Here is a 27197-nt window from a genome sequence, read left to right on the forward strand (position 1 = left end):
ATTATTTAAATGAGAAAAAAAGAAATTCGCCCTAGCCTAGCACGTTGACGGAGCAGCTCCTGGTCCGCGGCAAGGGCAGCCCTTTGTCTCTGTCACCGAGGTCATTAAACTCCCCGCTGCTGAGCCCGGGCCGGGTGCCCGCCGGTACCGCTGCTCCAGCGGCCCCGGCCCCGCCCGTCACCGGGGCACCGGCCCCAGCCCCGGCCCCAGCCCCGACCCCAGCCCCGGCCCCGACCCCAGCCCCAGCCCCGGCCCCAGCCCCAGCCCCAGCCTCGCTGCACCCGCCGGCGGGGACGCGGAGACACCCGGGGTTATAAGGGACCCCCGAGAGCTCGGGGGACACCGGGCACCCCGTGATCTGCGGGACAGGGGCCCATCAGGGGCAAAGGGAACCGGGACCCCCTGGGCTGCCGGGACCCCTGAAACCCCCGCGCCCCCTCCCCGCGGTCCCTGCCGAGGGTCCCTCCGAGGGTCCCTCCGAGGGTCCCCGCCGCCTCCCGCCCCGCGCCCGCCGCCGGCGCTGCCCTCGCCCCGGGGGAGCGGGCGGGTGCCGGTGCGTGTCGGTGCCGGGCTGTGTCGGGGTGTCAGCGGTGTGTCAGTGTGTCGGGGGGTGTGTGTCAGGGGGTGTGAGTGTGTCGGTGTGTGCACGCTCCACTCCGGGGCTTTGCGCGAGCCGCGCATCAGCGGTAGGAGGGGACAGAGCCGCTCCTGGGGCGCACCGGCAGCCCCGGCTCCGCAGGTGCCGCCCGACCGGCACCGGCACCGGCACCGGCACCGCGCGGCTCGGCCCGGAGCGGAACCGGCCCGGCTCGGCTCGGCCCGGCGCGGGAGGGCACGGCCGGAGCCGCGGGCTCGGCGCGGGACGGGCCGGCGCGGCCGCTCTAAGATGTGCCATGAGCTCCGCCTGAGCCCGGGGCAGCAGCCGCCGCCCGAGTCCCCGCTGCCCCTGGGGCCGTAGGGCCGCGCCGGCCCGCGCCCGACCCAACGATGCCCCATCTCTGGCCGGCGCTCCGCCGCGTCCTCTGGGAATACTGGGCAGCGCTCCTGGTCGGCGGCTTGTGGGGACAGAGCTCGCACGGGATGCCGCATGTCATCCGGATCGGTAAGGGCCGGCGGCCGCGGCGCAACTTCGGGGATGCGGTGCCGGGGCGCGGGACGCGCTGTCCGGGGCAGGGCCGGAGGGTCCCGGGGCGCGGCGAGGCCGGGGCTGTGTCCGGGCACGGAGCGATGGGGGTGCTGGGCACCGTGCGAGGAGGAGAGGGGGATGCGGTGCCCCCGGAGAGGGGGGTCGCTGATTCCCCGGAGAAGGGGAATGCTTTGCCCCCGGAGAGGGGGATGCTGAGCCTCGGCGAGGAGGGCTGCGGTACCCGGTGCGAGGAGGGTGTTGAGCCCGCTGCAATAGGGGTGCTGTGCAGAGCTGATCCGACCCGGGGCTGGATGTGCCCACAACAAGGGGCAGACAGCGCGGGGTCGGTCCCGCGGCACCGAGCCGCGCTGCCGGGAGGATGCCGGTGGGCTGGTTACACCGCGGCTGCTGCTGAGGACCAGGCAGGTTTCATTAAATTGCTGAGGTTCTGGGGAAAATTAATTTTTAATAATGTTACATAAAATAATTGCACAGATAACAGCCCGGGAACGAGTCTGCGATCTTTCTTTTTCTAATTAAACGAGATACTTGTTTTAAGCATGTCATGTAAAGAACGGTGCTGATTTTCTGTTACATCCCATACACTTTGCTATCGGTACATGTTCCCAGGGATTTGCTGTGTGCCCAGTACAATTACAAGGATGGGTTTACCTGCCTTTTCAGGGTTCAAATTCTAACCCAAAGAAGCCAGTGAAAACGGAACAGATTTGTGAATATTTTAAAGTAGAAAAAATGGGTCTTACTTATCCCAGTGCAACTGCACAGCAGCAATGTGAAAGCCAGAAAGAGAAAAATGCTGGTCCTGAGGGACAGGTGCTTTCTGAAGTGAAACACTGTCACCTCCAGCATGGTTTGGAGCCACTGCATGGCCCAGATCATCTCACAGACAAGGGCTTGATACCTGCAGGGTGAACATCTGCTCTGCCCTTGACTTCTGTGAACGGGGTGCTCCAGGCAGATGTGGTCCTGTGCACATTATAGCGCCAGAAATATTGGTGGAAGAGGTTAATGGACCTGCCTCTGGTGCCTGGGCCCTGGTGGCTGATGAACTTTCACTAGAGCCAAGCTGCTTGGCATGCTCAGCCTCCGCCTGGAACAGCTGGAAATGTTTTGTGCCATAGAAACCCGCTCCCAGGAAGGCTCTGCTGCTGCTGACAGGGCACGCTGGGCTTTGCCAGCCCCACTGCAGGAGCAGGGAGGAGGCAGGGAGGAGGTGTCCTGCTGTGTGACCCCCCCTGTCTGTCCCCAGCCTGTCCCCGGCGGGAGCACCGCAGTGTTTCCTTCCCAGCGGGTCCCAGGGCACGGATCCCCACGGGCACCCTGAGCCCTGTGCCAGGGGGCTGTCACAGCTCTGGGCTTGCAGCTCCTCCTGCTTTCAGCTTGGCAGCACCAGACCTGATTCCTGGTGGCCAGGGCCGACTGCTGCCAGGCTGAGGCTCCGGGGAGAGGGGCTGTGGCAGCTGTGGCAGATGCTCGCGGGGAACAGGCTGAGGCTGCCAGGGCAGACGGTGCTGAGACTCCCGGGAATACCCACAGGGCTCACGGGGGATACTCAGGCCCAGGACTATCCCTGGGGCTCTGTGGAGATGTTTAGTCTCAAGTCTCAGTGCCTCAGTTGTCCTGAAAGTGGGTTTTCTAGACAAGGCTCAAAGCAACTGCACAAAAGGACAGAGGAGCTTTCAGTGCAGAGACTGCTGCCAGCCCTCCACGAAGGCACCTGGGGCTGCTGCAGCTCTGCTCCCCTTCACCGGGCAGGAGAGTGGGCAGGGAGGGAGGGAGGTGGGCAGGAAGGCAGGCAGGGATGGAGGCAGGCAAGGAGGGAGGTGGGCAGGCAGGGAGACAGGCAGGCAGGGAGGAAGGCAGGGATGCAGACGGGCAGGAAGGCAGGCAGGGAGGCAGGGATGGAGGCAGGCAGGCAAGGATGGAGGCAGGGAGGCAGGCACGGCTGCCTGGTGCAGGAGTAGGGCTGTGCCACTGCCAGCACCACTGTGCCTTCTGCAGGAACAGCCTGGCTTCACCTGCTGAGAAATCCCCCAACAGTCAGCCCCTCATCGAGACACCTCCTTGATCAGGAAAATAAGAAAGGTAAAAGATCAGAAAAAGGCTTTAATCGGGGCTGCAGGGAGATCAGTGTTTACCTTCTCTCTCAGCTAAAACTGGCATCATTTTGACCTCTTTTTCAGCCCACTGGAAAACCGCAGCTTCTTCCCCTGCATTAATTTGTGCAAAGCTACTCTGGCTTTCAAGTAATTATTTTAATTATTAGGTTATGCCAAGAAGTGGAGAACACTTAAGTAACTATTGTTTTAGCACTGAAAATCAAACCAGGGAGAAAGCAGGTAACTTCTCAAAGCTCTCTTTTTTCCCTGTGAAGCTGACTGTTAAAATAAATACAGGGAGAGATATCTAAGAAAGAGAAGGAAAAGCCAAAAGCGCTCTTTCTCTCATGAATAAAATATAAATATTTAATATACACATCTAAACATAATCTATACATGTACCCCTACAAAGAAAATCTGTGCCTCGTTGCTGGATGGCTTCTTTTTAAGCAGGAGTTTGTATCTGAAGCTTATTCAACAGCTGCTCGGTTATTACACAATCTGTTAAATATTTGAAACGCCGTATCAGAAAACACCACCCAGAGCTGCTCCAAGCGCTCAGTTCAGCCCGGAGTTACTCTGCAATGGAGGGGGATAACTGGGGGGGTGGGAGGGAGCCCTCCCTGCGGCTGAGCTCCGGGAGCTCCCCCGGCCCGACGGGCTGCAGGCACAGCCGAGGGTGTGCAACATCTGCCCCTCGTATTTATGGGCAGCGAGGTGACGGCGGTGCCACAGTGAGCCCATTTCTCTCACCTTTCACTGGGATTAAAAGGCAGTAGGAACACCCTTCGAGGCACACAGAGAGCCTGGTGCCATTTTGTGCAGCTGATGGCACCGTCCCTGACAAAGCAGGGCGGGGTGGCTGGAATGGGTGGCGCAGGTGGAGCCTGAAGGACTGGCGGCTCCAGCAGACCCGTTCCAGCCACCTGCTCTGCTGAAGCATCAGCAGGAATTACTGGGACTGATTATTTTGATGGCTGATGTGTTAGCACACACGGAGCAGATCGGAGCCGGCGGACTGGGATCGGTACATTGTGAGGAGCAAAGCCCCGGCAGGACTGTGGGATTTGGGGCTGTGGGATTTGGGGCTGTGGGATTTGGGGCTGTGGGATTTGGGGCTGTGCTCAGGTGCTGCTGAGGAGGCACCTTCAGAGCCACACTGCCCTTGGCCACCCTGCTCCTGCTGAGGTGGCACCTGCCACCCCCTCTGGCACCCCCTGTGTGGGCAGGGGACAGGCAGGGTCCCAGCCCACCCTGCCCCTGGGTCACCCCGACCCCGGCCGTGGGCTGTCCTTGCCCTTCTGCAGCAGGAGTGTGCTGGGCCAGGGAGTGGGGCCATTTTCCCTCCTACATTTTAAAAGGAATCACCTTTACCTCCGGGTCTGTGCTTTTGTGCCGGGTTTTTTACTATTTCTGCTGATATTTGTGGCAATAATCCCACCTCAGGCATCTGTCAGCCCCACACTTGTATCTCTGTGAGCAGGATCAGTCTCCAGCAAAGCTTTTAAACAAACAGCCCTGCATGAGGAATTTATCGGATTTTATTTCTTGTAGTGTCTTTCTAAGCTCTGTTTGCATAGAGAAGGGGTCAGGGCATTGATTGTTTGTATGATTTGCAAGTAACACAGAAAATACAATCAAATTGGAGTCTATGTGGGAAAAATATCATTGATTATTTTATATAAATACATAGAAAACAAATTCTGTGGATAATTATCCTGCTCTGTGGGATTGGTTTTTCTGAGGCTGATTATGCCTGTCAGGAATTTTATTTTGAAACCACCTTCCCACACTCTGCAAACAAAGTCGTATTTTTAAAAATAAAGGCAAAAGCAGGCTTTTCCAGGCTGGAAAGGCAGTGCCCAAGGGCTGGGAGCTGCATGGCCGTGGGGGATGTGGGTGCTGAAGTAGGAATCCTTGGAAAGGCAGCTTGAGGGCTTTTCTGCTCAGCTTGTACCTGGTGATCAGAGTGAGGGGAGGGTGGCAGGATGGCCCAGGGTGTTTTTAAATCCCTCTATTGCCTTTGTAGCTTTCCTGCACTCCCATGGGCATTTCTGTGGCCACACATCCACTGCTTAAGGATTTAATGGTTGATAAAGTTATTTCAGGTCACGAGATACTTTGTGTGTCAGATAACACATTCTGGTAATTTCAGCAGGATAGGAGGGCGCAGTGTAAATTGTTTGGTGGTAAATTAATTCTGAATACATTTGAATAACAATGTTAACTCTTTATCGCAGAATAGTCTAATTATTTGATCTTGGCATCCTCTTGAGAACTTCATACAGGAAATTAAGATCAAACCACAAACAAGAAGAGAATAGACTCTCATTCATCACAGGGCAGGAGAGACGCCAAACCAGACAGACCTGCTCAGTGCTGGGCTGCTGCCTCAGGGGGGCACAACCCCCAGGGACTGCCCAGCACGGGGCAGCCCTTGTGCTGGGGGCAGAGGGGTGTGCACAGCCCAGGGGTGAAGGAGCCTTGTGTGGGCTTCAGGTGCACCTGCCTGACACCAGAACACACTGACACTCCAGGACATGCTGACACACACACGTGTGTCCCCCTTTGGTGTGGGAGCTGCCTCTTGTGCTGCAGTGCCACATCTCCTTTTCTCACCAGCATGTGGAAATCCACATCTATCTAATTCCTCCAACTCTGGGTGTTTTTACTGAGGACACTAAGCAGAGGTTGATGTTATGGAAAGGTTCCTGCAAAGCCAGGCACAGAGCGACACTGAAGTCATTCAGTCTCCAGCAAAGCTGGGTCCCTCCTGCCCTGGGAAATGAAGTGCTCCTTGGCCACAGAGCAGCAGTTCCACTGAATTAGCATTCCTAAGCAAAGTCCAGCCCTGTCGCCTGTCACGATATGGGCGGCTGGCAGGGCTGGCAGGGCTGGCACTGGGCCCGGCCCGGCATCGGCAGAGGGCACTGCCCCGCCACGGCTCCCGCCCTCCCAGACCAGCCAGCATCATCCTCAGCCAGCCAGCATCATCCTCAGCCAGCCAGCATCATCCTCAGCCAGCATCATCCTCGACCAGCCAGCATCATCCTCAGCCACCCAGCATCATCCTCACGGATTTCCCAGCTCGGAGTTCCTGTGCCAGAAGAGCTGCACTGCTGGAGTCTCTCGTGGAGACAGGACATCAAATGCCCCAGCCCAGCCCATTTTGCAGCCCCCCTAACCCAGCTCACTGTGTCTCCTCCAGCCCCGCTGTGCCACCTCCTTCCCCTCCTTTTGGCTGCAGCTCTAACGTGGTGCTGTCGAGACGCCTTTTCCCTTTGCACATCAGAAGATGGGCGGTGGAAGTCTCTGGGAAAGGCAGATAGTGAGTTGAAAGCACCAGAACCGTGGGCGAGGGGGGAGAGAGGCAAACGTTGAGAGGAGCTGAATGTGAGGATAAGAACTGCGATACGGCGCTGCTGCCAGGGGGGATGGATGTGGAGCAGGAGTGCTGTGCCCCTGAGAGGCTCCAGCTTGCTTTACCAGGCAGGGATTGTTGTGGTTTGGGCTGATGCAGAGTGATTCGGATGGGATGGGAATTTGTGCAGTGGTACTGCTATTCATTAACAGTGAAAACAGGGATAACGTGCCGGTATTTAACACTCCTAATAAAGACTAAAATAGAGGCGGGTCCTTAGCACAAGCCAGAGCTTTTAAAGCAGGTGGAGGGCTCAGCTCATTGCTTTGTCTTTGCTCCTGCACCAGCTTTTCTTCCTGGCTGCCTCTGTTAATCCCTTCTGCCTCCTCCTGCCCCCCTCGCTGTGCTGCCCCAGGGAACCCACAGCTTCACTGCTCAGGTTTGCACCACCAGACTTTCACCAGGTCGGGTCCTTGTGCTTTAAATCTCCAGTGAGACATTGTGCAGGAATACACAAACATGGTGCAGGAATACCCAAACATTGTGCAGGAATACCCAAACATTGTGCAGGAATACACAAACTGTGCAGGAATACCCAAACATTGTGCAGGAATACACAAACATTGTGCAGGAATACACAAACACTGTGCAGGAATACACAAACATTGTGCAGGAATATACAAACACTGCTCCGTTATTGCTGAGAGGGAAGAGCATCAAAAAAATCAGATCAACCCCAGCTCTGAGCTTCCCCCACCCTGCTCAGCCCCTGCAGCACTGGCAGGAAGAGAGGGAAGCAAACACCGTGTCTGTATCACTTCAGACTTCAGCCCAGGGACCCAAAACCCAGACTTTGGGTTTTGTTGCTGTGCCCCAGCCAACAACCAGCACCCTCCTGCATGGGGACAGATTCACAGAATAAAAATCAGAACTGGGAAGTGGTGAGGGAGGAACCAGCACATTCCATGTCAGCTCCTTGTGCCTGGGACACTCAGGACAGCAGGTGACCTGGAAAGCAGCAGGAAGGACTGGCCTTCAAAGACAGGGACTGTGTGGGTGCCTTCGGGGAAGACTTCAGCAGACAGACAAACCAACTAATACAAAAGACAGAAAACAAAGACTTCAAATTACGCAAGTGTTCAGATGAATTCCTGATTTTGGGCCTTGCACTCTGCACATTGCTCTGGACCCTGGGCACCTGGGAACCCCCCCGAGCTCCCCTGTGACCGCAGCACTCAGCGTGTTACGAAGCCTTTCCAGCCAGACTGATTTCAATCTGCCTTCCGTCCCTGACACCTGCAAGCAGCAGCTTCAGGAGCACCAGGGGTGCCCCTGCAGCAGCTCGGTGGAAACAGTGGTTCCGATGTCCAGTGAGGAGTGGGGTGAGGCCACTGACTCCTCTGGCAGAGGCCACGGACACTCATTAGCTGGTAATGCCATCTGATTGCTGCAGCATGTCCTTGCTCACACTGGGGACTGGGAGGTGAACAGACCAGCCCTCGGAACTCACCAGCCCCCAGGTGAGTAGGAACGTACGTCATTCTTAAAATAACAAAGCCGGGACTGCAAAGCCCAAACCCGGAGCCCCGGAGGTGAGTGGGGAGAGAACCGTGGGCGGCTCCCCTGGCTCTAATGAATAGACGGCTGTCAGCTCCTGCTTTTCTCTCGGGATGAAACAGTAAATAAAACCTGCTATAACCCACAAATTTAGCTGAGCTACGGCTGTCTATTGGGACTGAAGTGTTAGACTTGTAGGTTAGTTTTGCAGTAAATTCAGAGCACTCTGAGGGAAGTCACAGCAGTGATTTTGAATTCCACCCCCTGTGAGACGCCGCGCCTGCCTGGGCACACGGGCTGAGGGGCTCTTCCCTGGCTGCAGCAGAAGTTGTGTGTTAGGAACAGGGTGGATTTTGTTTTGAATGGAGCAAACAGCCACAGCACCTGCTCGGCAGAGGATGTGAGACTGGATGTCATAGAAACCCAGAACGGTTTGAGTTGGAAGGGACATTAAAGCTCGTCTTGTTTCACCCCCTGCCATGAGCAAGGACACCTTTCACTAGACCAGTGTGCTCCCAGATCCATCCAACCTGGCCTTGAAGCACTTCCAGGGATGGGGCTCTGCGGGTCACCCTGCCCGCTGCCAGCACGGCTCCGCAGGAACAGCCCCACAGGAACAGGGAGCTTCCCCTCCTGAGGAGCTTTGGGAAGGACACCGGGCCCTTAGAACTCCGAGGTGATGTTCCTTCATCGGATGTGCAGCAAAAGGTACATCAGGACTAACCTTAAAAGCCTGAGCTTTTTCCTTGCCTGTACGAGACAGTTTTATAATATTTTCTCTTTCTTTTTGAGCACTGGATTCTTAGTGCAGACAGTGATTTATTGAATAATCAATTTCCTTATCTATGTAATACATTCAAGTGATCCATCAATGCCAGATAATCAATCCAGCTCAGGATTTTAAGTGCATGTATGTGCACTTGTATATATATTTTCCTCCTGTGTCGTTGTCGGGCCAAACAACGTCTCCCTCTCTGTGCTCCTTTCCCGGTGACTTTTGTTTATGGTGTGTACAAGAAACCCCCGCCGTTCTATTGCACCTTGTAAGTTTTACGGTACTTGAGAGGTTTATGTGCGATGAATGTAAAGGGCAAGGCAATAACGCAAAGGGCAGGGAGACATTTTTAAGCGCAGGAGGAAATACAGGGAGCCGGGGAGATAAATCTGGGCGCGTAATCGTCCCACTGTGTCTCTCCTATTTATGAGAGAGACATTCACTGCAAATCATGCTCTGGGTCACTTGTGCCCTGGTCTCTGCTCTGCATTATGGGCTGCTTTAACTGCTCTTAATCTGCTCTGGGATCTCTGCCCTGGTTCGGAGCCGTGCCTGGCCCGGCACAGGGGGCTCAGCCCAGGGTTGGTGTCATTCCCCCTCCCTCGGGTGGCACATCGGTCGTGTGCAGCTCAAGGACTTGGGTACGTGGAAGAGAGTGTGTCTGTCCTCTGTCAGCTGGGAAAGGGCTGAGTGAGAATGAACCGTGGTGGGAAGTAAGAGGAGTCACAGTTGTCAAGCCTGAAGCTTATGGATGGTTTAGCTGAGGAAGAGGAGCCTGGGTTCAGCCTCCCACAGTCTGGGTGTTTGCTGCCAGAGTCGGCTCTGTTTGGGCTGGGCAGGAAACTGCTCCAAGAACAGGTCTGGGAACTTCAGCAAACACTGTCCCTACAAGGAGAGGAACTTCACAGCATCTTGCTCGTCAGATTTCTGAAACAGTCAAGCCATGAATCCTTCTCAAATGTGCACATGCAGAATTCAGCATTTGCAATTAGCAGTAGAACTGGAGACAAAATGCCATTACTTTCTGAGGTCAAGATAAGTTGTATCCAGAGGTCACTGTTCCATGTGCTTCATTCAAAATCCAATTTGTTTTGTGGGCTTAGGAGGCAGAAGCACCGATGATTTTGCTATTGCCACATGTTCAGTGCTTTCTGTGCAGGAGAAGATTTTCCCTTAATTACTTGCAGTTTTAACTGTCTGGCACAGAGACAGGATTTTCCTGATTTGAACCCTCTCATAAAAAGTTCAGAGCTTAACTGGAGACTGGAAACCTGGCGAGGTGGCAGAGCCCCGTGGGGCTCTCGGGAGCCGACGGCCACTGTCCTGCTCCCAGCGCCACGGCAGCGCTGCCACAGCACTGCAGCCACAGCTCCCACCAGGGCTGGCACACCCAGGGACAGGGCACAGCTCCCTGGGCTGGGAGGAGGGGGAGGACACTGCAGGAGCATCCTGCAAATCCATGTCCCCCCCTCGGGATGCAGAGCCCAGCACCTCCTGCAGCTCCATCACCGTGCCGTCGGTTCTGCAGTAACACCATCACCATTTTAAGCTGAAACAGGGACCCGTAAAAAGGAGGCTCTTGGTTTAAATCTCTGGTCTATAAAACCTTAAAGATCTGCTCTTCCTTTATAGGGAAAGAAAATCATTTTCTTCCTCATTTTATGCACTTTTCTTCTTATGAATTTTTATTTCTGCAAAATCAGGTTTTGTCGTCTTTGCTTAGACAAAATTCAGAACGAGTCCTTGGATGTTTTGCTTCAGGGTGGCATCTCAGCTTGGCTCATAATATTTGATTGGAAATAGGATCTGTAGTTTCCTTTCCTATTCATCTACATCACGGGGAAAGGGTTGTCCAGAAACGGTGTTGTGAGATCCTAGATGAAGGTGATAATGTTTTTTGAAATGTAGAGCTTGTCCCTGCACAGATTACCAAATTCACTTGATATTAAAGTAACAAATACAGTGTTGAATACAAGGAGCTCTCAGTTCTTCTAGCAGCTACCTTCAACCCTGTGGTGTGTTCCCATAGCCAAGTCTGACTTTGGACATGTGCCCATCTATTTGTGAAAGATCAGTAAAAAGACAGTCAGAGCCATATTTACTTCATTTTCTCATCCATTAATGCACTGGTGATTATTTGAGGAAAACATGAAATGTTTTCTTGTCTGCAGAGTAACTTCCACTGTGAGATGGGGCACTTTGGGTTGGTGGGCCCATTTCCTCCAAGTGGAGGGAGGGCAGTGGCACAGCCTGAGCTTCAGGTCCTGCTCTTTGCACCATGGATTGCATTTGCTTTGAGAATGTTTTGGAGTCCAGTTCTCACCTAATTGACTGTCACCCCCTCTCCCTGTCTCTCTTACTCCAAGGATCACACAGGCACACTTGGAGTGAAGCAGCAACTCATCCTGGTGGGTGAGCTGTAACCAAATCCTAGGATTGAACCTGGCAGGTGTAACTTGCCACTGAGCCCAGCCTAAATCCCAGGCCCAGGGCCCTCTGTGATCCTCCTCTTGGATGGTAACTCCCCTCTGCACACTCAGGCCTCGAAGGTGGAGGGAAGGGATGAAGGCAGCTGAAATCCTGAACGAGCTGTACTTCCTGCTATTTCAAGAAAAAGCTGCATCCAGAGATTTCCTCAGCAGCTGGGTGGGACTTTTGCTTATTGGCAGTGCTTGGAAACAAAACCCTCGGAATGTTCCTGGTTTCCCAAAGATCCTGAGAAGTGCCCCCAGCCCAGGTGACCCCCAGCTGAGCTCACCACCACACCACTGGTTCCACACACGGGAGTTTACGTGGGAGTTTCCCCCAGCCTGGTGCCCATTGATATTTACTGCTGGCCCAGGCCCCTGACTCTGGTTTTTGACTGCATTATTAAGGTCATTCTGTGTGGTTACTTCTTGTGCTCTGTGAGTATTTGTGTGGAAACCAATTTCCATATGAATTATGGAAGTTGATACCAACAAGGCTGTAATTTGTAAATTGTTCTGACAGCAACATTTTGTAAGAGAACACAGAGAAACCAGGGTAATAAAGCTTGCCATTAAGGGAGTGGACTTGTGAGTCCTGGAAAGAATTCTTGTCCAAGGATTATTTATGATCATTGCGCACCAAAATGTGTTTTTGCATTTTTATTGCTGGCAAATTACTTGTAAAGCCACCAGGGAGCTAATGATTTTTCCTCTGAGGCCACACGACTTCGTTTTGGTTTATACACATCCATTCCTGTGACTGGTTCCGCCGTCCCTTTTGATTTATTACAACAATAACTATTTCACAATAGCCTGGGTGTTAAAGGGTTAACTGTCCTTTGACTCCAGTGACAAAGCCCACGGGACAGTGATGGATTCCAAGGAAGAAGGGCTGGTGGTGCCTGGGCAGGTTCTCCCTGGATCACTGTAATGGGGCTAACTACCTCTAATGGGGAGCACGGATTATTTATGTTCTTCTGCAGCTTCTCATTAATTTTTCAGAGCACTTGGCTGGAGAGTTCCGACTCCTGGGCTCCTTCATTAGTGTTACCTGTTCAACAGTGCACAGCAGTGGAGGTGACTTAATTCAGGAAGGAGTATTTTAGTTCAGTTGTGTTCCAGGAGGAGAGCAGGAACAGCTCTGGGAGAGAAGGTGGGAGCAGGGGCAAGATTTCAGTGACGTTTGAGTCTCCCCAACGGGGCTGGCACAGGTGCAGGGGGAGCCCTGGATTGTTCCCTGCCAGGGTTCCCAGGGTGATGACACCTCTTGTTTCTGATGTGCTGCCTTGGACAGCCCCTCCTGGTGCCGCTGCCTCCAGGGATCACAGCTCAGAGGTGCCCCCCCAGAGCCCAGCTGGCATCCCCTGGGCTAGAGGAGCAAAGGCTGGGGATGCTGCTCAGGTACTGCAGATCGTGGGACACCTGCACGTTCATTACCACAGTCAGCAATGACTAATTGCATTTCTGATCGTAACAGAACAGTTTGTTAGAGCTGCATTTCCTTTATGGATTTTCAAAGCCTTGTTTTTAGAGAAGTACTTTTTGATCTGTCGTTGCTTCCTGTTCTGCTCCGTTACAGACTCCCTGCGTGGCTTTGAACAAATGACTTTGCTCTTCTGTGCCTTAATTCTGTGCTTGTAAAATAGGGCTGAGCACACTCCCAGCTCCTCCGGGCTGTGGGAATGGGGAGGGTTTAAAGCCTCTGGATGTCACAGCTGAGCTTGCTGCACCACAGCAGAGCAAATAGATATGAGCAAGCACAACCCTAATACCAGTGAAATACTGAGATTACAACCCAGGACTCTCTGACTGGAGCAGTTCTGGGGGAAAAAAGAGTATCCTAAATACACTTAACTGCTTGTTTAATGTAGATTTTAGAAGTTATTTACCGAAATCTAACAACTGTTTACTCAATCCGGGACTGTAAAGCCTTTAAAACATACTCTTAATAATCCCTTTGTATTTAACTAACATACAATAGCGTGTGCTATTACATCCCAATTACATCCTATTTGAGACACTTAATTAAAAGGGAGGCTGTAATAAGCTCCTGATGGTTTGGCTCCTCAGCCAGACCCACCCGAGGAGGATTCTGTGCATCAGTGGGTGCCAAGGGCACCCCGGGTCCGTGTGGGGCTGGGGGAGGCAGGGCAGGGGTGACCCCAGGGGCTCTCAGGCCCTGGGGTTGCTCCTGCCCCGTATGGGATGGCTTCGACCCCAGGATGCTCTGGAGAGAGCTTGGGCCACGGATATTTACACTCCTGGATGCCAGAGCTCTCCAGGACTGGACTGTTCCCAGGTCAAGGATGTTTTTTGGAAGCAGCTGCCCATCCCAGCAGCTCTGGCTTCACCACTGCCACGGGAACCAGCACCAGGCCCTTCCCTGCAGGAGCCACCTCCAGCTCTGCCGCCCCTTTTGGCCACAAGTGCTGGTGTGGAGAAGCAACCTTGGATGGTGCACCAAGGCCAAAACACTGCCTGCTGTTCCTGGGAACCTGGGAAACCCTGCACTGCTGCCTCCCTGCTGGGTTCCTGAGCAGCACTCTGCCTGCCCTGCTCTGCCCTGGTCTCTCCTCACGTGGTGCCAGGGCAGTGCCATCACCCTGCCCTGTGCCAGGCTGTCACGGGCAGGCTCCATCTGCAGCCAGCAGTCCCACAGAGTGACTGCTCTGCCTCTCTCAAATAAAAAATAATAATCCAAGCCCCCTTTAATTCCAGCCTGTTTTAAATGAGAAGTGACAACAGCTTTGTGCTTGCTCCACGGCGGGATGTAAAGTTAATTTTTATAAGTGATTTTTTTGCTTTTAATTATCAGCCTGAGATGCCAAACTGAGGAACACGAGGACCCCACGAGGCATGCTTGTCTCCTTCAGGAGGAGAGTTCGTTTATTCAAGAGCTTAAATATAGCTCTTAATTGTGTGGCTGATCCTGCAGGGCAAAAAAAAGGGCAGGATAAGAGATCCTTTTGCTCCCCAGGGTCACTGTCCAGGCTCTCACTGTGGCACCTGGTGCAGGAACCCCAGAGCAAACCAAACACTTCTCCTGGAGAGAACTGACACCCTTGGTTCCTTTTGTAGATGGATAAAACAAGCACACAGGGATCTGTGAGCAGCAGCTCTTGGGTTTTTGCAGGGGATTCCAAGGCAAGCCCGGGTTTATGAGCTCTCCATGAACCCAGGGCACAGTGTCTCATAAAAATCCCATTTTCCCCTCTCAGCTATGCAGTTGTATTTCATTTTCAGTCTAAATCTAATAAGAGGATCAGCAGAGGTTTTGACAGGGAACCATCCTGGTCCTGGGAGTGGTGACTGATGCAGCCACATCCCGGCTGTGGGAGGGAAATCCAGGATCAGGGATGGCCCTTTCCTCCCAGGCAGGGGCTGGAGGAGGCTGTTACCTGGGACCCCGGTTAGGAGAGGGAGGATGCTCCAAAGTGAAAGGGAAAGAGGAACCTCCTGGTTGTTTTTGTTGTTGCAGCTCCTTCAGAATGATGTTTGGATTTCGTGTATCGGTAATTACACACACTCGGTGGTATTTAACGCCAGCCACTGATGGATGCTCTATAATCCCATCTCAGAGAGAGCACATTTGTTTTCTGAGGCCAACTGCACACAATCTGTTATTGTGTGATGCTGAATACTTTGAGGGTTGGTGCCTTTCAGTGTTGAGCATAAAAGCCAGGCCTCCCTGACAATAACCTGCATTAATCAGCTCCCCCAGCCCGAGTCCCGGGGACCGCGACGTCCCCGCACGTCAAAGCCTGCCAGGATTCCACAGAGGAAACCTCCCACCCATCTCCCACTCTTTCATTTACTTCTTTATTGGGTTTAAACGGGAAAACATCCTCCCAGCACAGCTCCCACGGCTTTAGCTGCATCTCCATACGTTTCTTTTAAACTAACCGACAGCTTATGGTGGGAGAAGAAAGCAGCTGGAACTTCACTTCCAGAGGATTCAGCCCCTTTTGTTTTCCACAAGAGCTGTTGAGTGCTCAGAGCTTTAAAGAATATGGCCACTTGTTCGGGCTCCTGAAACATGGATTTAGGGGAGAGGTGTCCTGCAGGCTTCCCAGGGAGCTGGAAGCAGGAGTGAAGGTGTCCCCGAGCCCTGCTGGCTGCTGTCCTTGGCTGCACTTCCACAAACTTCTGCAGGATCTGAAATTGTGGTGCTTCAGCTCAAGTTTTCATCACTGTTGGAGTCCCCAGCTGTGCTGTTTGATACATCCCAAACTCCCGACTCCTCTGAGCAGATGGGAATGACAAGATGCAGGATCACTCCAAAGTGAGCCTGCTTTTATTGAAATATTTATTGAAATATTCCGGGGCTTTCCGAGCTGCATCCCAAGTGGAATCCCAGCAGAGGCAGGGCAGGGCAAGGCTGAGGAAGTGCCAGCTGGGCACTGCAGGGAAAGGGAATGGGGGACAAGAGGAGTGTAACCATGGGGCTGGGGAATGAGGTGTTCAAGCAATGGGATCTGAGGAGAGCAGACTGTCCCAGGGACACAGTCCTGGTCCGGGCAGCTCACCCTTGTCTCTTGGGCAGCTCATCCTTGTTCAGGCAGCTCACCCTTGCCTCTTGGGCAGCTCATCCTTGTCCAGGCAGCTGACCCTTGTCTCTTGGGCAGCTCATCCTTGTTCAGGCAGCTCACCCTTGTCTCTTGGGCAGCTCATCCTTGTCCAGGCAGCTCACTCCTGTCTCTTGGGCAGCTCACTCCTGTCTCTTGGGCAGCTCATCCTTGTTCAGGCAGCTGACCCTTGTCTCTTGGGCAGCCCCAGTGTCCAGGCTTGGCCATGGCAGCCCAGCCAAGCCACCATGGTCAGCCAGCTGGCCAGAGCCCCTCGGGGCAGGCCAGGCCAAGTGCTCGGGATGTTCCCTGGGGACAAGGGCCCTCCACAGGGATTTAAAGCACTTTGGGAAAAGCCAAAACAAATAAGAAAAGCCAACATAACTTGGACTGCAGTGGGCACTTTGGTCTTGAGCCGTGTGTAACCTTGACCTCATCCAAGCTGTATTTGCCTCCTGAAGTCAGTCCCTGTCTGTCCTTGAGAGGCAGGTTCTCAATGGAGGAAGTGCTCCTCTGAGCTGCCAGCCAAAATAAACCAAATTGTTGGATTGTATCTGAGCAACTCCGAAAGTTGCCAGTAAAAGCTATCCCAGGCCACCACAATCAATATAATTTTAGCCTTAATTGCTAAATATTGCCGTAGAAAGACCAGTTGTCTTCCTGCTCTGAGTCCTCACAGTTGCTCTCCCAGGTTTCAAGATGCAGTGAAAGTTTTTGGGTTGGTGGGTGCTTTTTTTGCACACTAGGTTTCAAATGCTTCATTGTCAAACTGGTTAAAAGCCCTTATTTATAAAACGTGTGCGTCTCTTTCAGCTTAACTGAAAAGGCATTAAAATAACTGCAGCTGTGGAAAGAATAATTACAGCGAGATTTTGTCAAGGACTCTCTTGTCTGATGTTGCCATCTGTGACATGGTGAATGCAAAGATCATTTTAAACATAGACGGTTAATGTAGAGAATAATTTCAGAGTTTTCGATATTTATGGTAAATTATTTAACTTTATTGTTTGGTTTTATGGCCTCATTATTCCGTGTCGTAGGGATCTCTGCTTTTTGTCTTGTTCTGCACTTCGATTTTCACTTTGTGACAGAGGAAAAGCACCCTGCAGTAAAAGTAACACTTCACACGTTTCAGAAATGTTTCAAGGAGACATCATACTAATCAGATTATTTTCACGCTCCTCAATATCATCCTTGATGCCTTTTAAAAAAACCTGTAGAGAAAGATCTTCTTATTGACCAGGTGTTAATAGTCAGTCCTTCAGGCATGGGCAGTGACAGGGGCTGGTAAACACCACCTTGTTGCATTAATTTTCTCCAGTCTCTTAGAAGATTGTTTCCGAGACTCCCTCTGAGAGGACATTGCTGCATTATTTCCTTCAACAGCCCCTGAATGGCTGAATGAGGAGCAGACTGTCGCACTGGAAATGAGTAATTGGCTGCCAGAGACAGGGAAAGGGCCTTGGCTGCCCCGAGCGTGGCTGCTCTGGGCAGGGGGCTGGTGCTGGAGCCAAGTCCTCTGTGCCCACTGGGCACTGCCAGGCCCTGGCACTCCTGCAGCTCCTGCAGCTCCTGCAGCTCCTGCAGCTCCTGCAGCTCCTGCTGCCTCTGTGTCCCCTGCCTGTCCTGCCCACAGTGAGGGGGGAACAGGCCCTGTGTTTCCCTCCTGCCGTGCCCAGGCTGCAGTTCCTCCCCTGGGCTCCAAACGAGGTGTGAGCGACTGTGTCCAGGGAGGGAGACTGCAGGAGGAGACAGGGATGGGCTGAGGGTCACCCTGGGTGCAGCACCCACTGCCTGTTCCTCGCTGGGCTCCTCACTGGGAACTCCCCACAGCTCTCACAGGCAGCCCAGGGGATGGTGCTGCTCACAGAGGAGGAGCTTTGCTCCTTCTGGGGAACTTGATGGGGCTCCATCTGAAAAGCATCTGCCAGTGCCTCCCTCAGAGGTGCTGCCCAGCACATCCTTCACAGCACCTCTGAGGCAGCAAGTGCCTCCACCAGTTCCTGCTCCTGCAGTGCTTCCACAAGCCCAAGGATACCCGAGACAGCCCAGCAGAAGTATTTTGTCAGATGTGAACTTTTCAGCAGAAATGGGATCATCTCTCTGACAGCTGAGGGCTGCACTCCTGGGCAGGAAAACACAGAGCAGAGCTCGGGAGGGACCAGGAGCTGCCCGTCTGTCCCTGCACAGGAGTCTCTCCCCAGCAGCCTGCCCTGCAGCAGCTGTGTGTGCCCTCTGCAGCTGCTCAGCAGCTGGATCTCCCTCTGGCTCTGTCCGTGCTGAGGAGGAGGTGGCACCACAGCCTGGACGGCTCCACCTTCTCCAGGGACTGCCCGAAGAGGCCCGGCTGCTCCAGCCCAGCACTGCCCTGCACATACACGGCTGTGTCTGAGGGAGCTGGAATGCTGCTGGAGGAGGGAGGGGAAGGTCAGGAGCCCGGGGTGCACAGACCTGCTGCAGCAAGTGGGCAGGAACTGGGGCTCAGTGCAGTGGGACAGAGGTGACAAATCCAGTCACCGAGGGCTCACTGCAAGGGGAACTGAACTGTGAACAAACGTGTGGGTCAGGGACTAGAGCAGGGGAGAAATCAGGTAACATTAATTTATGGATCTATAATACAGCCCGAGGCAATTCCCTGTTTGCCCTCAGCCACCCAGGGGACACAAGAACCTCGTGGGAGGTTCTCCTGAGCCTCAATTCCCACTGCAGGCTGCACAGGAGACTTTGTCACATTTGGCTCAATCTTTCACGTTTCAGTCCCTAAAATTAGACACTGAGCTCCGTCCCTGCACCCCCGGAGTTCCCAGCTCTAGGGAGCCTGATGTGCAAAAGTCTGCAAGCACCTGAAGAAATATTTAAAGAACAGCATTTGCAGACCATTAAAAGCCAGACGCTGTCAGGTGTTCCTTTGTTTAGAGGAAAAGTGAGTTTTGTGTACACAGGTGGTTTACACTATTTAGTAAATTTTGGTAATTTGTCTATCCCTGGTAACTTTCATTGCAAAACAACACAGCTCGTTTGGGAAACAACTGAAGCAAATGGATTCAGGAGAACTGGCAGCTGATAAAACATGGGCAGCACTCAGGACAACACGGTGTCACCACTAGCAATTCCTTCCCTTTGAGCAGCGATGGTTTCTAAGAAATAGCAAATCAGAGAGCAAGAATTCCCTGTCCAGCTCAGCACCAGGTGGAGCAGCAACCTGCAGGGCCTGAGTCTCAGCAGGCTGGGGGGTAGGAGCCAACTCTCACTTTGAAAGGCTCTTTCTGCAGCCTCATAGTTTGTGTGTGCAAGAAAAAAACCTGTGCAGAGTTTGCTTTGCTCCTGTGGACATTTTCCAGCAGGAGCAACACATCACATGGACACAGCACACGGACACAGGGCTGGCACAGCCTGTGCCACCTCTGCCCCATCACATCTGCACAGCCCCCCCCAGACACACAGTTCCCAAACTACACCAAAGTCACGGAATCCAGGCCAGCAGAAACTGGGGCTCCTGGCCCAGTTACCACCAAAAACGGGCAGGAAAAGACCCAGCATTGGCTCAGGAGCAAAGAGTCCTCATGTCTTTTGGTTTCTTTTCCTCTGGCTCTCATACTTGTTAACTCAAATTAACATTCATAATGCAGAATCTATTGGAACATGCCTTCCAGACTCACAGACATTCCTGTTATGGTCAGGATTAATCACAAGGGATAATTAGAGTATTAAATGAAATAATTATAACATTATGACTCTAATAACCAAATTCATGGATATTAGCTTCTGGAAAAGACAAACAGAGGAACCAGAGAAGTTTTGATGGGTGCCTCTAGCTGCAATTTTTTTCTTTGCATTTTTGATTTAAATTTCCCAAACATCTGCCACACTGAGACAACTCCCCTTAATCTGAAAGGGTGAGGAAGGGTAGGAGCCCCGGGCTGATGGCGAGGGGGCTCCTGCAGAACATCCCTGACTGCTGCAGGATGACTGGGTGCTGCAGGAGCTGCACATCCCGGGACGAGGACACGCTCCACCTGAGCACCCCTGGAGCAGAAAGTCCTCCCTGGAGGGGAGGCAGTGCTGCTGAACAGTGGAGCTGGTACCCCCAGACGGGTTTGCTTCTGTGGCAGTGCCAGTGCTCCTGCTCTGCTCCCATCCAGCACCTCCTGCCAGCTGGGAAATGCTCAGCCAGCTCAGCTCCACGGGACACCAGGCTGGCAGCACTTCCTGGCCCAGGGAGTCACCTCCTCTGAGAAAATGGACATTTCCTCTGCCTCCAGGATGTGCTTATCCCATCTGACAGAGCCCTGAGTGCAGCCAGGCTTGGCTTGTCCTCCAGGGATCCAGAGCCTGCTGGTCGGGGCCCCTCGGAGCCCAGAGGGTTTGTGCAGCACTGATGTTTGCACAGTCCCTGCAACAGTCTGTCGTGCTACAGAGGAATAAATGAATTCATTAAAGTATTATGCAATTGCAAATGTTTAAAAATACCAAGTAGGTACATTTCTGGGAGCCTACACAGCACAGCCCTGCAAGGGGCTGGGTGGGGACTGGCACATGTTCTCAGGAAGGGAACAGAAAGTGCTGCTGGGAAAGCAAACTTGGGTGCTCACAGCTCTGCACACAGCACAGGCAGGGCACTAAAAATGCAATGAAATCTAAAATACACAGACTAAGCAATTTCATCTTTCCAACAAGAGAGAGTAATTCTAGATAATAAATTGGGATTTTTATCATATCATCCCTGGGTGATTTAGAGTACAGCCAAATTTATATTAATATTGAATATTTCCTCTGTCAGGCAACAAAAGAGAGATAGTTCCTTTTGGTACCTGGAAGCAGTTCCCATGGTCTGGGGAAGGAATCATCTCAGTGTGAACTACTAATGTGCCACACTCCAGCCATAACCTGGTATCTCCATCCAGTCTATGTATGCTGGTTGAAGTTTTAGGATTACTCAGTTCCAAAAGCAGTGGGACTTCAGGAGCAGTGACACACCAGAGCACTCTGCACCTCGGGGCTCCCACGGAGCCCACACCCTGTGCCACACAGCTCCTGTCCCTGCACAGGCTGGCTCAGAGCACACCCCTGCCACGGCCCTGAGTGATGTGCCATTCCTGAGCCCCCTGCCTGGAGAACACATTACACCACTTTAATTCCAGAACTCCTTCATAATATTAAATGATAAGAATTTTTTTGCAGAGTTCTGACAAAGCAGTCAAAATCCAGTTGCAAATGCTCTGCTGTTTATTGATAGCTCCATAATATGGGCGAGGTAGGATGCCAGACAGCTGCATTTCCTGGCATTTAAAAAGAATTCACTGTAATGTATTGTAATGCATTAGCATAATAATTGGTAAGCATTCGCAGATGAATAGTTTACTGACTGATAGATTTTGTACAGAAACTGTGAAGGTTACATGGAGGGTGAAAACATTTCACTGTGTCAATGAACATACTTAATTTTTCTGGAAGTGCTATTTAAATTGTGTGGGGCCGGGACATTTGCATAACAAAGACACGAGGCACGAGCCTGAGAGGTAATGGGGAACACTGCCCTGCAGGGCCCCAGCAGGGAACACTGCCCTGTAATGGGGAACACTGCCCTGTAATGGGGAACACTGCCCTGTAATGGGGAACACTGCCCTGAAATGGGGAACACTGCCCTGAAATGGGGAACACTGCCCTGTAATGGGGAACACTGCACTACTCTGCTCCCAGGGAACAAGGGACAGGAGGAGAGGGAACGGCCTCAGGCTGTGCCAGGGGAGGGTCAGGTGGGACATCAGGAGGAATTTCTCCATGGAAAGGGCTGTCAGACCTTGGCAGGGACTGCCCAGGGAGGTTTGGAGTGCCCAGCCCTGGAGGTGTCCCAGGAAGGCCTGGCCGTGGCACTCAGTGCTCTGGGCTGGGGGACAAGGTGGGCATCGGGCACAGGGTGGATCCATGGGCTGAGGGGGCTTTTCCAGCCTCAGTGGTTCTGTGATTCTGTCCTGCTACATGGCAGCGGGCTGGGCAGTGCTCTGTGCTCCATCCATGGTCCTGCTGCCCGTCCCTGGGTGTCACCCCATTCCTGTGCCCCGTCCCCAGAGCCACCAACACTCTGCTCCCAGAGCTGAGCTGTGGAGCCCGGCAGTGGGGCAGGAGCAGGACTGAGCTGAGCAGGGCAAGGGGAGGGTTTGGGCTAAGGGGAAGATGGGAGATGCAGAGTAGCAGCTTTTAAACACACATGAAGTGCTGTGTGTGCCTGGGCTGTTCCTGTCTGGGCAGGGGAACAGGGACCTTGAAAGCCTTGCACTGACTCCCAAGTTTTCTCTGGGTCTTCTGAGGTCTTGGGCATGAACAGACATCACCTGGGTACCCTGGAGAAATGCACATCTCTGAATAATTCACTTCCTTTGGCTGCTGCCTCAGTCTCCTCCCTGTTGTACCACAGACTGTCACAGTGACAACTCTGCAATTAACTCTGAGAAAACCAAAAAGCTAATTGGAAGGGACAGAGCTGAATCTTTTGGACAGGAAGTTTATGGAAAGCATTTTAAATCAGATTTTCACTTGCCATTATATATGTTAATCCCATTGTCATTTGGAATAAATTGGGGAAAACAGCTGTGAGGAGGAATGAGATATTCCAGCATGGGAGAAGACAAAGCTTTCATCTCCACTGGCACCAAGTGGTGGGAGATCAGACACACACACAGACCTCGCCTGCTGAGGGATCCCAAACTGTTTTACCACACAGTTACTGTTCATCTCCACAGCAGGAGTATGGGGGTTTCCAAAAATCAAAGGAGCTTTTTTGCCCAGGTGACAAAATACCTTTTTCAGCACAACCACCTGACCTGCAGTTTCTACCAGAAACAAAACAGATTTTAAGTGTTTCAAGATTTCCTCTGAAAGCCTCATGGACAGCAAACTCTGGTACAGTTCAGTACATTTTTCCCAGGAATGATGGAAGGATGAATCAAACATAATTTACAGGGATCTTTTAGTCTTAACGTCTGTGGCTCTTACGTTTCCTCCCCGGAAAGTTCCTATGGCAGAATGAGGGAAGCTGCAAACAGGATTTGTAGTTCACTTCAACATTTGTCATCAACAAATGTAGATTTTTAAATCCACCCTAAAGCATGAAACACATGAGATATAAATTATGAACTAAGAAAACCTTCCTAGAGGTAAGAATATTTAATTGCTGGAAGAGATTCCCTGTTTAAGAACAGGGATATTTAGGATTTGGGGGAAAGAAAGCCACTGATGAGGAGTCCACAGACAGACAGACACCTCCATCCCAAGCAGACCTTTCCCACTTGCCGTGCCTTCCCTCAGAAAGGCAGAGTAAACAATTAAACAGCTCTTCCTCTTGGTATTTTAACTGTGAAGCTCCTTCCTGACAAGCCACACACACACATGACCCCTGAGTCTGACTGGAAATAGAGAAACAGAAACACAGTTTATAGTAACAGGTTTCTTACGACTTTGCAGCTGCGACGTGTTTCATTAACACTCCGGCAGCAATTTGCACTGTTAGGGACACGTTTGCTTCCAGCAAGAGAGAGAAGATGTAGCAGTGTGGGGTGTAGGGACGGGTCAGCAGTCACCCAGCAGGGCAGGGACCCCGTGGGACAGAGGAGCAGGTCTGAGGAGCCCGGATTGCTGCGGGCTGGGGGTGACAGCGGGTCCCACGGGCGCAGTCTCGGCACAGGTTTGGTTTTGGGCAACATTTCCAGGGGCACATCAATAACTACACTGCTCCCAGTCAAGCTGGCAAGTCTGCCCAGTGCACAGCAGTGCCACACAGCAGTGCCACACAGCAGTGCCACACAGCAGTGCCACAGGACAGCCGAGGAGGAGTCAGTGCCCTCAGCACTGAGAACATCCCAGAAAGGCAGAGTGTGGACGCTGGGAAGTCGTGTCAGTGTTGGATGCTCCAACACCACACTCGGCTGCCCCCACATATACTGGGTAATAAATGCCCCACTGGTAGGAGGAGACAGTATTTCACTGCAAAAGTAAAAAATAATAACGAGGGAAAGTGCTACCTCAGCTCGCTGCATAAACAGCTCCAATAAGCAATATGCAGGCATATCATTTGGAACCCAGATTAATAATTTCTGTTCTGAGTGGTGGTAGCTGGCCTGATTTATTGCGGGGATGGTGTTACGGCCTCAGACTTTATTGTCCTTTAAATTATACTGCAGTCTATACAGGAGGCAGACAGGGATCTAAATCAAGTGTTATTGCCTGTAAATTTGGAAACAAATAGTAGTTTTCCCCCCTTTAAATCACTGAGTTTGTGTGTTTTATAAGGTGAATGTTACGACTTTTTATGGGACCGAAGTTTTTGTCTCCCTGCCTTTCCCAGCACTGAAGCACATCCCCACTCCCCAGCTGCTGAGGATCTGCAGAGTCTGCACTTCCCTGCACAGTGAGAAGGGCTGGGTTCTGCTCCTTTGGGATTTCTGCACAAGGAGGTGCTTTTTATCCAGCTCAGAGCCACACAGCTGCCTCGGGGTGGCCAGAGTCGGGTGCTCGCTGAGCTCCCCTCCTGCATGGGGGCGGCACGAAACCAACCTCAGCATCCATCAAAATTAATATTAATGTTCCTATTGACTTTGCATCAAGCAGATGCAACCTGCCCCACTGGGGAAGCCCCTTCCCCGCTGGCAGGATGGCAATCCTGTGCTCCAGGCACCCGGGGATGGAGCAGCCCATGGAGAAGGTGCCTGTGCTGCTGAACCACAATTCACTCACGGGCTCTGGTGGCTGCTCGTGGTTTTGCCATCTCACACCTGGATGTCGGATCAGACTCTGTTTCTGCCATGCCCTTGGTCCTGCCTGGTGTGCTCACAGTGTCCCTGTGTGTGGCAGGAGCCTCGGACAGCTACAGGGAACAGGCAGGGCAGGGACACTGGGAGTCCCCAGCCTGTGGTAGGAGCCACAGACAGAGGATTCAGAGCACTTTTACACATCAGCTGAGGTTGTGATGCTGCTTTGCAGACCTGGTGATGATGTATTAGCCTGGTCTCCTCTCAGGCAAGAAGAAAAATTGGGTAGGCAAAATGTTTCTGTATCTGTAGGCTTCGAACAAATCACTTTTATGTTACCAGAGCAGCTGTAACCATTAGGGAATCCTGGTGGCCTGAAAGAGCTGCCAAAGGAAACCCTCCCGGAGCTCCTGTGACACCTCAGTGCAGACACTGGGTATGACCTGGGCTGGCTGGGAGCCACGGGCTCCTGTGGCACCAAGGCCACTGCCAGGCACTGGCACTGCAGCTGAGGAGAAAAGGGGAGTCCCCCCAGCTGAGCAGGACACGGGCAGTGATGGTTTGTCTGCCCATGTCCCCATATGGTGTCTGGTGTCTGTATCTGCTCTCCCGGTCCATCAGCTCCATTTGCCAAACAGCTCCTGGCAGAGCCTCCAGACAGAGCCCTGGCAAGCCCCTCCCTGGCACTGGGGAGTGGAGACATCCCTGAGCAGGGAAGGGGAGGGAGGAGGGATAGGGCTCCTGTGCTCCATGCCTCGGGATGATTGTTTGCAACAAGTGGGCTAAAACCGTGCTCAGTGACCTTTGCTGATCTCCTCAGGGCACAGCACCCTCACGGAAAACACTGCTACTGTAACATGTGGAGTTCCTGAGACTGCTCCTGCCATGCTTTAAGGCACCCAGCAGCTTCTCCCCTGTGCTGTGCTGCAGCCGAGGAGCAGCCCCAGGGAGCTGAGCAGCCCCTGTGAGCTGAGCATCCCCTGTGAGCTGAGCAGCCCCAGGGAGCTGAGCAGCCCCTCTGAGCTGAGCAACCCCCATGAGCTGAGCATCCCCTGTGAGCTGAGCAGCCCCTGTGAGCTGAGCATCCCCTGTGAGCCGAGCAGCCCCTGTGAGCTGAGCCACACTCAGAGGCAGCCCAGGCAGCCGAGCTGCTGTTCCCTGAGTGCTGCCATAGAGATCTGTACTCAAGAGATGCAGAAAGGGGTAAGATGCCGCCTTTCCAAGGCATAAGTGTCCTACGCTGTCCTTGCCCAGGTAAAAACAACGGTAAGAGGCCCCAGGCCTTGGATGAGGCTGCCTGTGTCTCACCTCCCCTCGTCTGCCTCTTTGTTCAGGCTCTCAGAGCAGTGACACAGACACTATCGAGGCTGAACTTCAGATGACTGAGCTGAGTTTGGAGCCCGTGCTTTTTGAGTGGGTTCATAAATTCAGCATCACATGATTTATTTTTTCTTTTGAGATCTATAAAAAGCAGAGTGCACCGTGCCCCAGCGGGGCATCGGCACCAGAATGGTGCCATTGTGAGAGCAATCTCCCCTGGCTCCTATTTTTAAACAACCTCCTGGAGTCCCTCTGCCCACGTTCTGGTGAAAGCACTCCACAGCTTAACAGGTTTGACATTTTCATTTCTGTTTTCCTTGAAATCCTTAACATCATCTGATGGAGCATTACAGCTTGTTTGCGTCCCGTTGCCTGTGAATATCTATCACAAGCCCTCACACTGGAAGCACGAGGCAGTGAGGCTGTGAGAGACGTCCTGGTGAAGTGACTGATGGCAGATGAGCTGCTGCACCCCCCTCCCTGAGCTGTGCTCTCCTCACAGACCGTTCTGTGGATCATTTGCTCTCTGGCTAATGGCTCCTGGCATGTAGCACAAGAGCCTGTTTTTATTTCATGAGGCTGATGCCTGGACTCCTGGGCTCTGTTCTGCCAGGAACACAACTTTACACTTTCCTGCCATCAGCTGCTGCTGCTGCAAGTGCTTTACAGGCCCTGTGCTGTTCTGTGTTACCCCTCAGCATCCCACTCACGGGCACAAGCAGTCGGGGAGTGAAATGCAGCCCCCATGGAGTCAGCACTGCAGTGTCAGGAGATGGAGCTCATCCCTGGCTGCTGGGAGCTCCTGACTAAAGAGCTGCTGTTGGAGCACTGTTCTGTTATTAATACCCCACACAGATACATATTCAGACATTGGCAACCTGCTCCTCACAGCTCTTCTCACATCTTGTCCCACAAGTCTGGAACATCCTCATCCACGAGGCTGAGCCTGCTGGTGTAACAGACCCATTTGGGAGGGACAGAGAGTGGCAGGGTGAGAGCTGAGCTGCCTCGTGCCCCTGGAGACCCATGGGGCAGCCTCAGCACTGCTCCTGCACCTTCCTGACCCCACACTGTCCAAAGGGACTGCCAGAACCAGGGCCAGAAACAGCACCCAGGCAGCTCTGCTGCCTTCAGAGCTGCACCTCACATCCCAGCCCTCAT

At 52.8% G+C, this 27197-nt stretch overlaps 1 protein-coding gene across 2 annotated transcripts in view; it reads left to right on the forward strand.

The window, feature by feature from the left end:
* Positions 1-699: 699 nt before the first annotated feature.
* GRIK3 (glutamate ionotropic receptor kainate type subunit 3) overlaps positions 700-27197 on the forward strand; it is a 91928-nt gene continuing 65430 nt past the window's right edge. Inside the window, exon 1 of one of the 2 annotated variants that reach the window (XM_064635504.1) lies at positions 700-1102. In XM_064635504.1, the coding sequence (XP_064491574.1) occupies positions 988-1102 (115 nt within the window). In that variant the 5' untranslated portion in view covers positions 700-987. Of the gene's footprint in view, positions 1103-8330; positions 8873-27197 lie in introns of those variants that run through there. The other variant, XM_064635505.1, reaches the window with a different exon arrangement.

This window comes from Pseudopipra pipra, chromosome 24 (assembly GCF_036250125.1).
Source record: "Pseudopipra pipra isolate bDixPip1 chromosome 24, bDixPip1.hap1, whole genome shotgun sequence".
Taxonomy (NCBI): Eukaryota; Metazoa; Chordata; class Aves; order Passeriformes; family Pipridae; genus Pseudopipra; species Pseudopipra pipra.